Genomic DNA, 15,317 nt, shown 5'->3' on the forward strand with positions numbered 1-15,317 from the left:
AGAAGCTCGGAAGAGACAAGTACCTGCCTCCAGAGCCGACAGAGAGAGAAAGCCTTCCCCTAAAGCCGGCACCCTGAATTCAGACTTCTAGCCTCCTAAACTGTGAGAAAATAAATTTCTGTTTGTTAAAAGCACCCACTTGTGGTATTTCTGTTATAGCAGCACTACACAACTAAGATACTTGGTAAAGTAGAGGGTCAGCGAAAAAGAGGAAGCCTCAATGGGATGGATTGACACAGTGGCTGTAACAATGGCCTCAAACATGGCGACGATTGTGAGAATGGTGCAGGACAGGGCAGTGTTTTGTTGCGCATAGTTGTCCTTGTGAATTGGAAATGACTCAATGGCACCTAACAACAAACCAATTTTTTAAAATGAGCTCATGTAGTATGGTACTCTTGGGAAATGGTTTCAAAATTGGCTTCTGGTATAGTCTGCCCATTCGGCCAGGGCACCTTGTGCTTCTGGCAGCCTCCAGTCTTCCCTCATTATTCCTCTGGTTACACTCTCTTTCCCCCTCCTTCCTGGGCAATGAGATCATCACAGGCAGCCCTAACACCTAGCTGCTGAACAGCACTTTTCCATTGCTAGGCTGTCCTGTCCAGAACTGAGGCGCAGTAGACGCGTAGCTATCAGCACATGATCCTTAGCTCGAGGAGAAGCTATCTGCATAAAGGTTCGACAAAACATTCTCTCATATCTTTATAGGTCAAAAACACTTAAAATTATTAAGGACAAACAAATGGGAGGTAATAAAGACTTTTCCTCAACATGGCCTTGCAAAGGGCTAGAAGTCAAGAAAGTCGCAATACTAAAGCACATTCTATGAGGATACAGAATAAGTCTTTTAGCTTCTGGGGATAAAAACAGAAAGAGATGTAACCCCAGCCAGTGGATATGAGAGCAAAATTTCAGAACACACAAGCACTTAAAAACAGTTTCGTAGCACCCCTTCTAAGCCATTGCTTAGCTCTTTCTGATTATGGTTAATAAAGCATTAAGGAGTTATAAAAGAAAAATAAAAGTTTTTGACAATTTTACTTACTCTTTATATTCAGTGTAAACATTTTTGTGAACTGGGCATCATCATTTTCTGCATGGAATATATATTCTCCTGGCTGGTGTCTATGGTTGCAAAACTTAGATATGCTGTTGGAAAAAGAGTTAAAGACAGACTTAGGCAAATGCTTGCAGGAGAGGCTAAATGAGTGACAGTGTGTATGGGAGGAGACTTTCTGAGACACTGACCCACTCCCTGAAGTTCAAGGAACAAGGACTTATCTATTCTAGACCAACCATTGCTACTCAAAGCATGGTCCCTGGGCAGGCAGCATCCACATCAGGGAGCTTGTTAGAAATGCAAACTTTCAGGCCCCGCACCAAACCTACTGACTCAGAATCTGCATTCAAGATGACCTCCATGTGATTCCTATGCACGTTAATGTTTGAGAAGCACTGATCTAGGCCAGGGATCCTCAGAGAAATAAGGAGGTTTCTGCCCCTACTGTTCTATACATGCTGGACTCTCCCCAGAAATATGGAAAACCCTCTGGAGGTAGAGGAGCCTATAGCTACCCTGCTTCCTGAAAGGCTGGTTGTCTGATGTTGGTCCAAGGTAGGACCTATGGCCAACCCTGGACTTCCACAGCAGTTCACAGTGATGAGAGCTCAAATCTACTGAGCTTCTACAGATTTCTTTGCATGGTCTCAGCAGGCTCTAGTATCTTCTTGGAGAGCTCATCCACCATTCTATACATTCTGACATGGACAATTTGATACTAGGGGTTATCCTACATGCCTATCAGGTGTCTGGGATGCTAGAGATTGTAATAGTATGCTGGATGTTATAGGAGAGGTAGGGGAGCAAGGAAGATGAGCCTCCTTAGGTTGGAAGACACCATACAATAGCTGCAACAATGGACTCCAGCATACCAACGACCAAGAAGATGTCGTAGGACCAGGCAATGTTTTGTTCTGCTGTACGTAAGGTTGCCATGAGTTGGAGGAGACTCAACAATCACTAACAACAACAACAACAGGGGAGCAAGGAGCTGTTGAGTACGATTTAACACACTCAAAGTAATAAAAATGGAGAAGAAAAAAAATTCCCTTAAAACAGAATAAAAAAGTTAAGATTTGTTCAGAAGATATTTAATATAGCCTACTTGAAGTTAAAGAAAAAAAAGGCTATGGATGGGCAGGGTTGAAAGGTGAACAGGAGCTGGAGTGAAGTCACCCCTAAACTAGGAGCTATGTTGGACGCAGAACACCTATAAAATATGGCTGCTGTCCTCAAAGATATTATAATCCAGGTGGATGGGCAAAACTTCCATAAGCGGGATCATTAAAGCATTAAACTGAAGGTCAACAAAAGATCAAAGAAGACAGAGGTCAGTGTAGATGAGAAAAGTTCAGGGGGCTTCACAGAAGAAGGAGGACTTGAGCTGGATTTTTGAGGATCAGTTGATATTAATGGGAGGGAGAGACAATGGCATGGCTTAAGACATGGAGACTGGAATTTCTAGGGCCTCAGGGAGAGTAATGGTGAGAGCTTCAGGACAGGAGCCAAGGTGCAGGTTGGGATGTAGCAGAAAGAAGGCTGAAGGGCAGGGTGGAGCCAACTGACCAAGGACCTGGTAAAATAAGTCTCATTATTTAGACCTGATGAGAGGGCAGTAGGAAGATGTCGTGGATTCCTGAGCAGAAGAGAAAGATGATGAAAGCAGTATTTTATATTAGTTTGATGACAGCAGAAAAAATTAGCGGGAAGTCTGGAGGCAGTCGTTTTAGCAATCTAAGAATTCATTTATTTATTCAACTGTCAACGGTAAAGCCTATTTGTGGGAGGAGGCAGGGATACAACAGTGATTTCTATAAATAGGATTCTTTTCTCACAGAATTTATAGATGGATGGTGAAGATGGACAAGTTAATAAGTAGTTACAGCGTGGTGAGATAAATACTATGATGATGTTGTTGTTAGGTGCTGTCAAGTCAATTTTGACTCATAGCGACCCCATATGACTGAGCAGAACTGCCCTGTGGGGCTTTCTTGGCTGTGATCTCTACAGGAGCAGGTCATCAGGCCTTTCTCCTGTGCAGCTGCTGGGTGTGTTCGAACCGCCAGCCTTGTGGTTAGCAGGCAAGTGCTTAACTGTTTGCACCGGCAGGGCTCCTTATAAGTACTATGATAAGAAAAATGAAAGTTCAGATTTGGGGATTTAGAGCATACAAATATGAGGGTGCTACCTAAGGTGGGGAAACTCTGGTGGCATAGTGGTTAAGTGCTATGGCTGCTAACCAGAAGGTCGGCAGTTTGAATCCACCAGGCGCTCCTTGGAAACCCTACAGGGCAGTTCTACTCTGTCCTATACGGTCACTATGAGTCGGAATCGACTCGACGGCAGTGGGAAAAATGGGAAAGGAGAGGAAAGAGCAAAGTCAAGAGGTGCCAGGAAAAAAGACACAGCAGACTGGGTCTGGAAGGAATCCCAGTTGATGCCAAAGATTCAAACCACACACCTAGTGACCGATAGTGGAGGTTTGGAACCATGTTGGTCTGACGCCAATGTTCTGTGCCCTTAACTCCTATGCTGGAAGGTAATTCTGAGGGTGTACAGTGACAGGAAGGAGCCCTGGTGGCTCAACAGCTAAGCTCTTGACTGCTAACCAAAAGACTGGTGGTTTAAACCCGCTCGGCAACTCCTCAGGAGAAAGACGCGGCAACCTGCTCCTGTAAAGATTTAAAATAAAATAAAAAAAATCCCGTGGCCATCAAGTCGATTTTGACTCATAGCGACCCTACAGGAGGACAGAGTAGAGCTGCCCCATAGGGTTTCCAAAGAGCAGCTGGTGGATTCGAACTGCTGACCTTTTGGTTAGCAGGTATAGCTTTTAACCACTGTGCCACCAGGGCCAAGAAAACTCTATAGGGCAGTTCTACTCTGTCACATGGGGGCTCTATGAGTCAAAAATCGACTCAACATCTAACATTAACAACACAGTAATGGGAGGAGTCATGTCTCTAAGAGAGCAAAAGTTTCAGGCAGTTAGAAGCAGAGTGTTTAACAAGTGCTTTTTGTTTTTTGTTTTAATTTATTTAGCTGACAAGAAGGCTGAAGAAGGAAAAAAGGGAATTTCTTGGCCTTGTTTGTGACTGCTGACCCTAGCAAGATCAACAGCTTTGTGGCTGAACCTCCTCTGGGAATTTCAAGGGGACTCACCAATTGGGTGCCGGGGAGATTCAAAGCTTCATCTTTCCCTCAGGGTTTTTCTAAAATCGGCCAGCTGACCTCAGAAATGAGATCAGGAAATCTGAGTTTACAGTGAAATAATATCTTGGTGACTAAGAAGACGTATTCACATTACAACTATGAAAAGGGTTTTCTCCTCTGTACAATCAAAATGCAGGTCATTTTTATTTTCTATTTAGTGCCCAGAGGGGAGGAGTTGAGAAAGGGCAGCCTCTTTCCAGTGGCTCGGGAGTAATTTTACCATAAAGTAAAGCATGCTTTATTCAAAGGGCAAGGGATTATCAAAGGCAAATCAGAATGTAGAGAATAATAAAACGTGTACTGGGGAAGCTGAGAGCTTCTGAAACGGGAGAGCGCAGAACTGACAGGACCGAGGTGGCTCTGCACAACCCTAAAAGACACCCGATCAGGAAGCAGGGACAATCCTATCTCCCTCAGACTGCAGATTTGCTGGGGCCGGCAAGCAGAGCCCGGCTGAAGCTGAATCTGATCTGTGCGAATTTCTGTCCTGAGTTAGATAAAGATAGTGGGGGCAGGAGCAGGCTGATGATTTTATATTATTCTATAAACACCATGCTCTTGTTTTATCTCATTTCACAGGAGCTGACAAGTCTGGGGGATATACCCATTAAAAACTGAAGAGCAAAGCCCAGCCCAGCCCAGCTCATGAGGAGGCAGGCTTTTGTTTTTGAACGGCCAGTTTGCTTCTGTTTTGTTCTCTGACACGCCAGGTTTGAGAATCTCAAGTTTTTTAAATGAATTGGTATCTAGAGGCAGTAGAGTGAAATAGTGAAAAACACAGATTTTGGAACCAAACTGCCTCCTCTAGAATCCCATCTCTGCCTTTTCCTAGTGCTGCAGTGTTGGGCAAGTTACGTAACTCTCCATGCCTCAATTTCCCCATCCGTGAAGTGAAAATAATAACAGTATCTACCTCATATGGGTTTGTTTTTTGTTTTTTGTTTTTACCTCATACGGTTGTTGGAGGAGCAGTTTTTAAAATAGAAAAAGCACTTTCATATAAAGTAAATGCACAAAACAAACATAATACGTGTGCTAAAACCCCACTACCGTCAAGCTGATCCGGACTCATAGCAATCATGTAGGACAGAGCAGAACTGCCCCATAGGATTCCCAAGGCTGTAATCTTCACAAAAGCAAGTTGCCACATCTTTCTTCCACAGAGTGGCTGGTGAGTTTGACCTGCCAACCCTTAAGGTTAGCAGCTGAGCACTTAATCACTGCACCACCAGGGCTCCTTGTACATGTGATTAGGGCTAAGCTAATGACAGGATGATACTGACTTTGGAAAGTTTGACTCACTTGCTGAAATGAAAAGTCCCATAGTATATTAGCTCCCATAAAGACCGTAATAAAGCAAATGAATTTGTCCAGAAACAGGCTAGTATTGATACAACCTATTGCTGTTGAGTCCACCCCGACTCATAGAGACCCTATAAGACAGGGGAGAACTGCCCCATAGGGTTTCCAAGGCTGTAATCTTTACGGAAGCAGACTGTCACATCGTTCTCCCGTGGAGCAGCTGGTGGGTTCGAACTCCCGACCTTTTGGTTAGCAACTGAGCAGTTAACCACCAGAGCTCCACCAGGGCTCTTTTAATATGTGTTACACTATTGTTATTATGAAGCTAATTAAGTCCAGTAATCATTTTGAATTAAAAAAAAAATATGTAGACGTTTTACTCTGGGGTATACAGTAAGGAAATCACATTAAAAAGGAAGATGCAGAAAAAAAAAAAAAACAGAAATGAATGTCCATCAACAGGAGTTAGTTCAAATCGATTGTCCTAAAAAGGGGGAATACCATGGAACCATTAAAAATCATAATGTAGCTATATACTTTTTAACATGGAAAGATACTCATGATACATTTGTAAGTCAGATCACAAAATGGCACAATTAATTTCATGCTCATACAGAAAAGTCTATATTTATATGTTTCTATTTTTATCATACATACGGAGCCCTGATGGCCCAGTGGTTAAGAGCTCGGCTGCTGACCAAAAGGTCAGCACTTCAAATTCACCAGTTGCTCCTTGGAAACCCTATGCGGCAGTTCTACTCTGTCCTATAGGGTCACTGTGAGTTGAAATCGACTCAAGGGCAACAGGTTTGGTTTCGGGTTTTTTATCACACATATATGAGGTTCAGGAAACCCTGGTGGCATAGTGGTTAAGTGCTACGGCTGCTAACCAAAAGGTGGGCAGTTCACATCCATCAGGCGCTACTTGGAAACTCTATGGGGCAGTTCTACTCTGTCCTATAGGGTCACTATGAGTTGGAACTGACTCAACGGCAACGGGTTTGGTTTTTGGTTTTTTTATATGAAGTTCAGTGGTAGAATTCTCTCCTTGCATACGGGAGACTGGAGCTTGAGATTCCTGGCCGATGGACCTGCTGCATAGCCATCACCCATCTGTCGAGGGAGGTTTGTGTGTTACTGTGACACTGAACAGGTTTCAGTGACGCTTCCAGACTGACACAGACTAGGAAGAGAGGCCTGGCAATCTAATTCCAAAAATCAATCAATGAAAACTCTATGGATCACAATGGTCCAATGTGCAACCGATGGTGCCGGACTGTACAGCGTTTTGTACAGTTGTGTGCAGGATCACCCTGAGTTGGGAGCTGACTTGATGGCAGCTAGTGACATATATATAACAACACACAGATATATAACTACACAAATATATATATAACAAAACATATATATGTATGTATATGTGTTTTTTATATGTGTATATATATATACATACATATGTATGTGTATATATATAGTATGAAATATTATCTTTCATGATGAAATTATACATAATACTTACACTTTTTTTTTAAAAGGGCAATTTCAGGAACAGGAGTGAATAAAGGGTATTTCCTTTGCCCTATGTGACTGGGCAAGAAACAGCCTCGGTCTCCTTATTTCATAAATGGGGTGGTGAGGATTCAATGTGCGACCCATACAGAGGACTTCGCACAGTGTCTGGCACACAGTCAGTGCTCAGATGAGTTTCTTTTATTCTCAGTGAGTGACTTCGTGGTTGTGGTTAACTACCAAGTGGGTTCTTTGGAAGAAAAGGAGCCAGGACTGTTGTTAAAAAAACAGCAGGAGTAAAAGAGGGCAGGATATGGTTGGAGCCTTCTGTATTTCACTAAACCCAAACATCTTTTCCCTTCTTTCTATAAACATTCAAGGCTCATTGCCTTCAGGAAAAGAAAAAAAGAAATTCTTCCCACAGGCTCAATAAGCTTCTGTACTCGTATATCACTTTTCTCTGTTCGCCTGCTTGTCTGTTGTCTGTCCTTGAAGAGAAGAGCTGTCTCACCTCCCAGAGCCCATCGCGCTGGTTCCACAGTAAGTGCTCAGTTAATGCCTGTTATGGCCAGAATTCAGATTCGTAGAATCAGAAAATTAAAATTTGGGGGGAAAGGAAAACATGAGGATTGGGCAAGGCTAAGGAGAGCATTTTAGAAGAAATTACTAAATAACTGTAACATCCTAATGAGTTTTCCTACCACGAAAATGGAAAAGCTAAGGTAGACTTGGTGTTTATAATGAAGTCTCTAGAGACAGAAGGAGCCCCTGGATGGTGCAAATGGTTACCGTGGTTGGCTGCTAACTAAAAGGTTAGAGGTTCAAGTCAACCCAGAGGTGCCTTGGAATGTAGGTCTGGCAATCTACTCCTGAAAAATCAGCCACTGAAAGCCCTGTGGAGTACAGTTCTACTCATTTAACTCTGACGTACACAGGGCTGCTGTACACCTCTACCCTGACATACACGAGGTCACCATGAGCAGGGCTGCTGTACACCTCTACCCTGACATACGCGGGGTCACCATGAGCAGGGCTGCTGTACGCCTCTACCCTGACATACGCGGGGTCACCACGAGCAGGGCTGCTGTACGCCTCTACCCTGACATACGCGAGGTCACCACGAGCAGGGCTGCTGTACGCCTCTACCCTGACATACGCGAGGTCACCACGAGCAGGGCTGCTGTACGCCTCTACCCTGACATACGCGAGGTCACCACGAGCAGGGCTGCTGTACGCCTCTACCCTGACATACACAAGGTCACCACGAGCAGGGCTGCTGTACGCCTCTACCCTGACATACACGGGGTCACCACGAGCAGGGCTGCTGTACGCCTCTACCCTGACATACACGGGGTCACCATGAGCAGGGCTGCTGTACGCCTCTACCCTGACATACACGGGGTCACCATGAGCAGGGCTGCTGTACGCCTCTACCCTGACATACACGGGGTCACCATGAGCAGGGCTGCTGTACGCCTCTACCCTGACATACACGAGGTCACCATGAGCAGGGCTGCTGTACGCCTCTACCCTGACATACGCGGGGTCACCACGAGCAGGGCTGCTGTACGCCTCTACCCTGACATACGCGGGGTCACCACGAGCAGGGCTGCTGTACGCCTCTACCCTGACATACGCGAGGTCACCACGAGCAGGGCTGCTGTACGCCTCTACCCTGACATACGCGGGGTCACCACGAGCAGGGCTGCTGTACGCCTCTACCCTGACATACGCGAGGTCACCACGAGCAGGGCTGCTGTACGCCTCTACCCTGACATACACGGGGTCACCACGAGCAGGGCTGCTGTACGCCTCTACCCTGACATACACGGGGTCACCACGAGCAGGGCTGCTGTACGCCTCTACCCTGACATACACGGGGTCACCACGAGCAGGGCTGCTGTACGCCTCTACCCTGACATACACGGGGTCACCATGAGCAGGGCTGCTGTACGCCTCTACCCTGACATACACGCGGTCACCATGAGCAGGGCTGCTGTACACCTCTACCCTGACATACGCGGGGTCACCACGAGCAGGGCTGCTGTACGCCTCTACCCTGACATACGCGGGGTCACCACGAGCAGGGCTGCTGTACGCCTCTACCCTGACATACGCGAGGTCACCACGAGCAGGGCTGCTGTACGCCTCTACCCTGACATACGCGGGGTCACCACGAGCAGGGCTGCTGTACGCCTCTACCCTGACATACGCGAGGTCACCACGAGCAGGGCTGCTGTACGCCTCTACCCTGACATACACGAGGTCACCACGAGCAGGGCTGCTGTACGCCTCTACCCTGACATACACGGGGTCACCACGAGCAGGGCTGCTGTACGCCTCTACCCTGACATACACGGGGTCACCACGAGCAGGGCTGCTGTACGCCTCTACCCTGACATACACGGGGTCACCATGAGCAGGGCTGCTGTACGCCTCTACCCTGACATACACGGGGTCACCATGAGCAGGGCTGCTGTACGCCTCTACCCTGACATACACGAGGTCACCATGAGTCAGTGTCGACTCATGACAACTGCGTTAGAGATAAACTGTGCAAACTACCAGGTGAAAAACTGGCCATTGAAAAACCTATGTAGTGCGGTTCTACTCTGACGCACATGGGGTCACCATGAGTCGAAGTCAACTTGGCAGCAACTAGAACAAGTGAAGTGTACTGGAAACATTTATCAAAACTAGGTTACCAGAACTACTGGAGAGTTTTAACTGAATAACGTGTAAACCCTTAAAGGCAAGCCCTAATAACCTTTAGTGTAATGTTTGAGGAAGTAAATTGGAGAACTGAAGCCGTGACGGTGGGGAAGCTGCAAAGAGCTGGCAGACACCACGACCACACCAGAGCTTTTTCAGGAGTAGTGTTATTACAGAGACGTGTCAGTTACAGATAAAAAACTCATGCCATTTTGCCTGTAAAACCACCTCTTGCAACATGAGTAAACTACCGCACTTCACACAAAAAAATTCAGTTAAATTGTTGACTCTACATGGTGAATCAAAGGATGCTCATTGTATTATCCTTCTAGTGTATTTGTACATTTAAAACTTTTCATGATAAAAAGTTGAAAAGAGCTCAGATTATAATTTAGGCTGCCATCCCCCCTCTCAGCACAGAGTCTAGTGTAGAGACGAACAGACCTTGAGAGCACTCACGGAGGTGTTCAAATTTCCGGTTGCTCGTTCTTGTTCAATATTTTGATCATCTTTTTTATGAAGAAGACCCCATCTTTCCTTTGTGTTGTATATTAAGTGGTTCTTATCACTGGGCCATCATTATCAACAACCAGCATTGTGGCTCTTCAAGTACTTTTTAAATAAAATAAACCCTCATTGTAGGGTATTGTGGTCAGCGCTATACGTGTGGTTCTTTTAGTGCGAAGAGGATGCTATTGACTCATTCTTGGCCCAGGCTATGCACATCGAGTTGCTTTCCAGGGCGATGAGGAATTCATTCATTATTAAACAAACATTTACTAAGCACAGCATTGGACACAGAGAAATAACAGCGCCTATTTTTTTTTATCCTTGTGGAGCTTGTAAACTCACTGATGAGATTCGACTCACAGAGATAACTACATTACCAGGTAATTATGAATGAGAGAGGTATAAAACACCTATAGGAATTAGGACCCATCCCAATTTATTCATTTGGCTACCTTCATAGCATAACTGTTTCGGGGTGCAGATTGTGGCCACGGAATGAGACCAAATTAACTAGCCAAGCAGATGTCCAGGAGCCCTAATGGCACAGTAGTTAAGTGCTTGCCTGCTAACCAAAAGGTTGGGGTTCGAACCCACCCCAGTTGCTTGTAGATGACAGCATTGGAAACCCTATGAGGCCCTTCTACTCTGTCCTACCGGGTCACTATGAGTCGGAATTGACTCAATAGTAACAGGCTTGGTTTTGGTTTAGATTGGTCCATGACCCGTATTATCAGGGACACCTGTATATTAGAGAAACAGTGATTCAAAGGGTGGTGCCAGATGTCACCAGCACAGCTGCAACGATCTTCCCAGATGGCCTCTGGCATGATAATGAGCCTGCGTCAATTTTCCAGGGAGGGAGAGAGACATTAGTCACTCTTGTTGTCCCTCATTGCATCATTCATCAAGAGGATATTGAAGAAATATTTCTTGAATGAAACTGAGTTAATCTTTCATCTCTTTGAATTGGGTTCAAAAGAGAATCCCATACTACCAGAAGAACTAGATGGTACCCACCTACCACTACTGACATTTCTAATCCCAACAGATAGGCGTTGATAGAGTGAGAGAAAAATGTGGAACCGAACTTCAAATTCCTAAAAAAAAAAAAAAAAGACCTACTGGATTGGTTGAGACCAGAGGACTCCCAGAGACTACTGCCCTGAGATACTCTTAAAAACCTGAACAGAAACTAACCCCTGAGGTCAGCCCTGGGGTCAGCCCTGAGGTCAGCTTGTAGCTAAATAAGAAATTAGCTCAAAAAATAAAATCACTCATAAGTACTGTGCCCCTTTAAAAAATCACCTAGATGAGACCAAACAGTCAACAATTACTTCAAAACAAAGATGAGAATGTTTAAGGGGACAGGGATACTAGATTAATGGAAACAAAGCAACCAGAACAGAACTATCCAGAATGCTCATGCATTGTAAAGAATGCAACCAACATCACTGAACAATTTGTGTAGAAATTGTTGGATGGGTGCCTAAACTGCTGTGTAAACCTTCACTGAAAACACAATAAAATATTATTTTAAAAAAAAAGAGAGAGAGAATCTCATACTACCAAAAGCTTATCTGATCCCTGGGCATAGTACCAAGAAAGAGAGGAACAGTGAAATTGCTGATATCCTTATGAACACAGGCCATATGGTAGTCAATTCACCCCAAATTGAACTAGGTTGAGAGGGGCTGCCTCCTTGACCTTCATATTCAAAAGTTTGATGATTCTGAATAAGAGCTTATGGCCATGGGGTGATTCCTCCAAGGCCGTGGTTCTCAACTGGGAGTGATTTTGCCCACCAGGACATGTTTGGAAATATCTGTAGACATTTTGGGTTGTCCCAACTGGTAGTAGGGGCTATTCTATTGGTATCCAGTGGGCGGAAGCCAGGGATGCTGCTAAACATCCCACAATGCACAGGACAGCGCCCCACAATAAAGAATCATCCAGCCCAAAACATCACTAGTGCTGCTGTTGAGAAATTCTGCTCTACAGGGAGCAAGTATCACTCAATTCATAGGCCAAAGCCGGAATTCCTAATGACCTGAAAAAGGAATGCTCTGAACATCAGGAGGCTTGGGCAAGAGAAGGTAGGCGGTTCCACGCAAACCTAGCATTGTTGTTGTCGTTCGTTGCTGTAAAGTCAATTCCGACTCATGGCAATCCCAAGTGTACAGAGCAGAACCGAACTCTTGTCAAGTTTTCAAGGCGGTGATCTTTCCGAAGCAGATCACCAGGCCTGTCTTTCAAGGTGCCTCTGGGTGGCTTCAAACTCTTAACCTTTCGGTTAGCAGTTCCGTGCTTTATGAGGCTCACTTACAAAATCACTTTTGAGTATGAAGACTAACACATTCATCGTGAAACAAACACTGAGAAGAAGCAAGGTAAAACGAGCTCAAGTCTCACTCTTTATCAGACCGGTGCCATTCAACAGAAATATAATGCAAGCCATAAATGCAAGCCAAATCTGGAATTTTAAAATGTCTAGCTAGCCAAATGAAAAAAAGCAAAAAGGAACAAGTGAAATGAATTTTAGTAATAGATTTTATTTCTACATGTAATCAGTATAAAATTTATGAGATATTTTACTCTTTTTTTTTCATACTAAGTCTTTAAGAGCCAGTGTGTGTTTTAGCCTTATAGCATATCTCCATTCGGACTGGCCACATTTCAAGAGCTTAAGTGTCACATTGGCTAATGGCTACTGTACTGGATGACGCAGATCTAGACCTGTAATCCCACCCATTGCCATCGAGTCAATTCCAACTCATGGTGACCCTGAAGGACAGAGTAGAACTTTCCCATAGGGTTTCCAAGGCTGCAATCTTTACGGATTTTTAATCTTTACGGAAATAGATCGATAGGTTTTTTTCTCTCATGGAGTGGCTAGTGGGTTCAAACCATCAACCTTTCAGTTACCAGCCAAGTGCTTAACCACTGCACCACCAGGGCCCCTTAGATCTGTAATAGGAATCACCAAAGGTTCTCACTAAAAATGCAGAGCCTGGGCACATCACCCCAAATTTGATTTCTCATGTCAGAGAGCCAGGAATCCACATTTTACATTTGTCCAGGTGATTCTTATTCAGTTGGTTCATGGACTACATGTTGAGAAAAAATGATTTATTCTAGACGGCAATTGATTTGCTTGAGAGGTAACAGGTGCTTCTCTGTCCCCCATAGTATAGCCTGAAACCATGACACAGAATTGAGTTTAAGAGATAAGAGGTGTCATAGCTATAGAAAATATAAGAAACAAAGTTTTTTGTTTTTTTCCCCGGAGAATTTCTCTTGTGAAAGAACCTTGAATATAGTTATACAAACTCCCAGTAGAGCAAAGCTTTCCTTCTGCATTGTCTTGTTTTTTTTGAAAACTTATTTCAATACACCTATAGGTAATGCTTTCCTGTTTTAAGGGGTTTTACTTCCTCAGTCTGCTGCAGACGTGCTCAAGGACACTCGGTCTACTCTAGCACAGTCCTGTCATACAAAAAGTGGTGATCCTGTGACTCAAAAGATGCCACCAACTAATATGATTCTTTTCATTTTTTATGTAGCAGGTCATACTATGTGAATGTTTATAACACTGTAGCTTGTGTCTTTGCATCTGCTGTTTATTCTCAAGTCAATTTCAACTCAGTCTATAAAAAAGATCTATTGTCACTGAGTTGATTTCGACTTACAGTGACCCTTTAGGACAGAGCAGACTTGCCCCATACCATTCACAGCAACCCTTTAGGACAGAGTAGGCTTGCCCCATACCATTCACAGTGACCCTTTAGGACAGAGTAGGCTTGCCCCAAACCATTCACAGAGACCCTTTAGGACAGAGCAGACTTGCCCCATACCATTCACAGTGATCCTTTAGGACAGAGCAGGGTTGCCTCATACGATTTCCTAGGTAGCAATATTTACCAGAGCAGATCCCCACATCTTTCTCTCGTGGAGCAGATGGTGGGCTCAAACCACCGACCTTCCAGTTAGCAGCCAAGCACTTTAACCACTGCAGCACCAGGGCTCTTTAACTCAATCTATAAACTCATCATAAATCATTTCATTTCCATAAGTATAAAACTATTCCTGTCAAGGGCAACAAGGAAGGGGAATTGTGCTAAAAATGAGGAAAAATCTTAAAAGCTGTTTGCTGCCTCACCTGTATCCATCCTCAAGGCTACTTTGTTCACAGGGAAAGGATTTCCGAGAAAAGGTCCATGTACATTTGATCTGTGGGTATGCTTTAAACCGAACAGAAAAACAGAACTCTTCATACTGGTCAATTTCATAATCTTCAGTTGAATTGGAACCATTTATAAATCCCTTGTCTGTTAAAAACAAACAAACACATTTATAAATTAGATAATAAGGTTAACATGAAAATATACAGTGAAATCAGTGAAAACCGGAACTTGGCAGGACTGCCTTGTTTTTTGGGGTCTGGAAAAGTTTCCACCTTTGGCAGGGTCCAGCCTCAAAACTTTTCTATTGCTCCCTATTAGTGGAACCTGTACATAGACCAAGAGGCAGTTGTTTGAACTGAACAAGGGGATACTAAAAAAAAAAAAAGACACTGTGTGGTTTTAAATCAGTAAAGGGTTGTATCCTTTCACCATACTTATTCAATCTGTATGCTGACAATCCGGAAAGCTGGACTATATGAAGAAGAATGCAGCATCAGGATTGGAGGAAGACTTATTAACAACCTTTGCTATGCAGATGGCACAAACCTGCTTGCTGAAAGGGAAGAGGACTTGAAGCACTAACTGATGAAGATCAAAGACTACAGCCTTCAGTATGGATTACACCTCAACAAAAAGAAAACAAAAATTCTCACAAATGGACCAATAAGCAACATCATGATAGATGGAGAAAATATTGAAGTTGTCAAGAATTTCATTTTACTTGGATCCACAAACAACATCCATGGAAACACCAGTCAAGAAATCAAACAATGTATTGCACTGGACAAATCTGCGCAAACGACCTCTTTAAAGTGTTAAAAAGCAAAGAT

The 15,317-nt window shown here is 44.1% G+C and overlaps 1 protein-coding gene across 4 annotated transcripts in view; it reads right to left on the reverse strand.

The window, feature by feature from the left end:
• FLT3 (fms related receptor tyrosine kinase 3) overlaps positions 1–15,317 on the reverse strand; it is a 107,828-nt gene that overhangs the window by 40,010 nt on the left and 52,501 nt on the right. For all 4 annotated transcript variants that reach the window (XM_049867473.1, XM_049867472.1, XM_049867476.1 and 1 more), the window contains 2 exons: positions 14,463–14,631; positions 1,046–1,149 (listed from right to left, as the gene is read on the reverse strand). In XM_049867473.1, the coding sequence (XP_049723430.1) occupies positions 1,046–1,149; positions 14,463–14,631 (273 nt within the window). The remainder of the gene's footprint in view (positions 1–1,045; positions 1,150–14,462; positions 14,632–15,317) is intronic.

Source organism: Elephas maximus, chromosome 23 (genome assembly GCF_024166365.1).
Source record: "Elephas maximus indicus isolate mEleMax1 chromosome 23, mEleMax1 primary haplotype, whole genome shotgun sequence".
In the NCBI taxonomy this organism is placed as follows: domain Eukaryota; kingdom Metazoa; phylum Chordata; class Mammalia; order Proboscidea; family Elephantidae; genus Elephas; species Elephas maximus.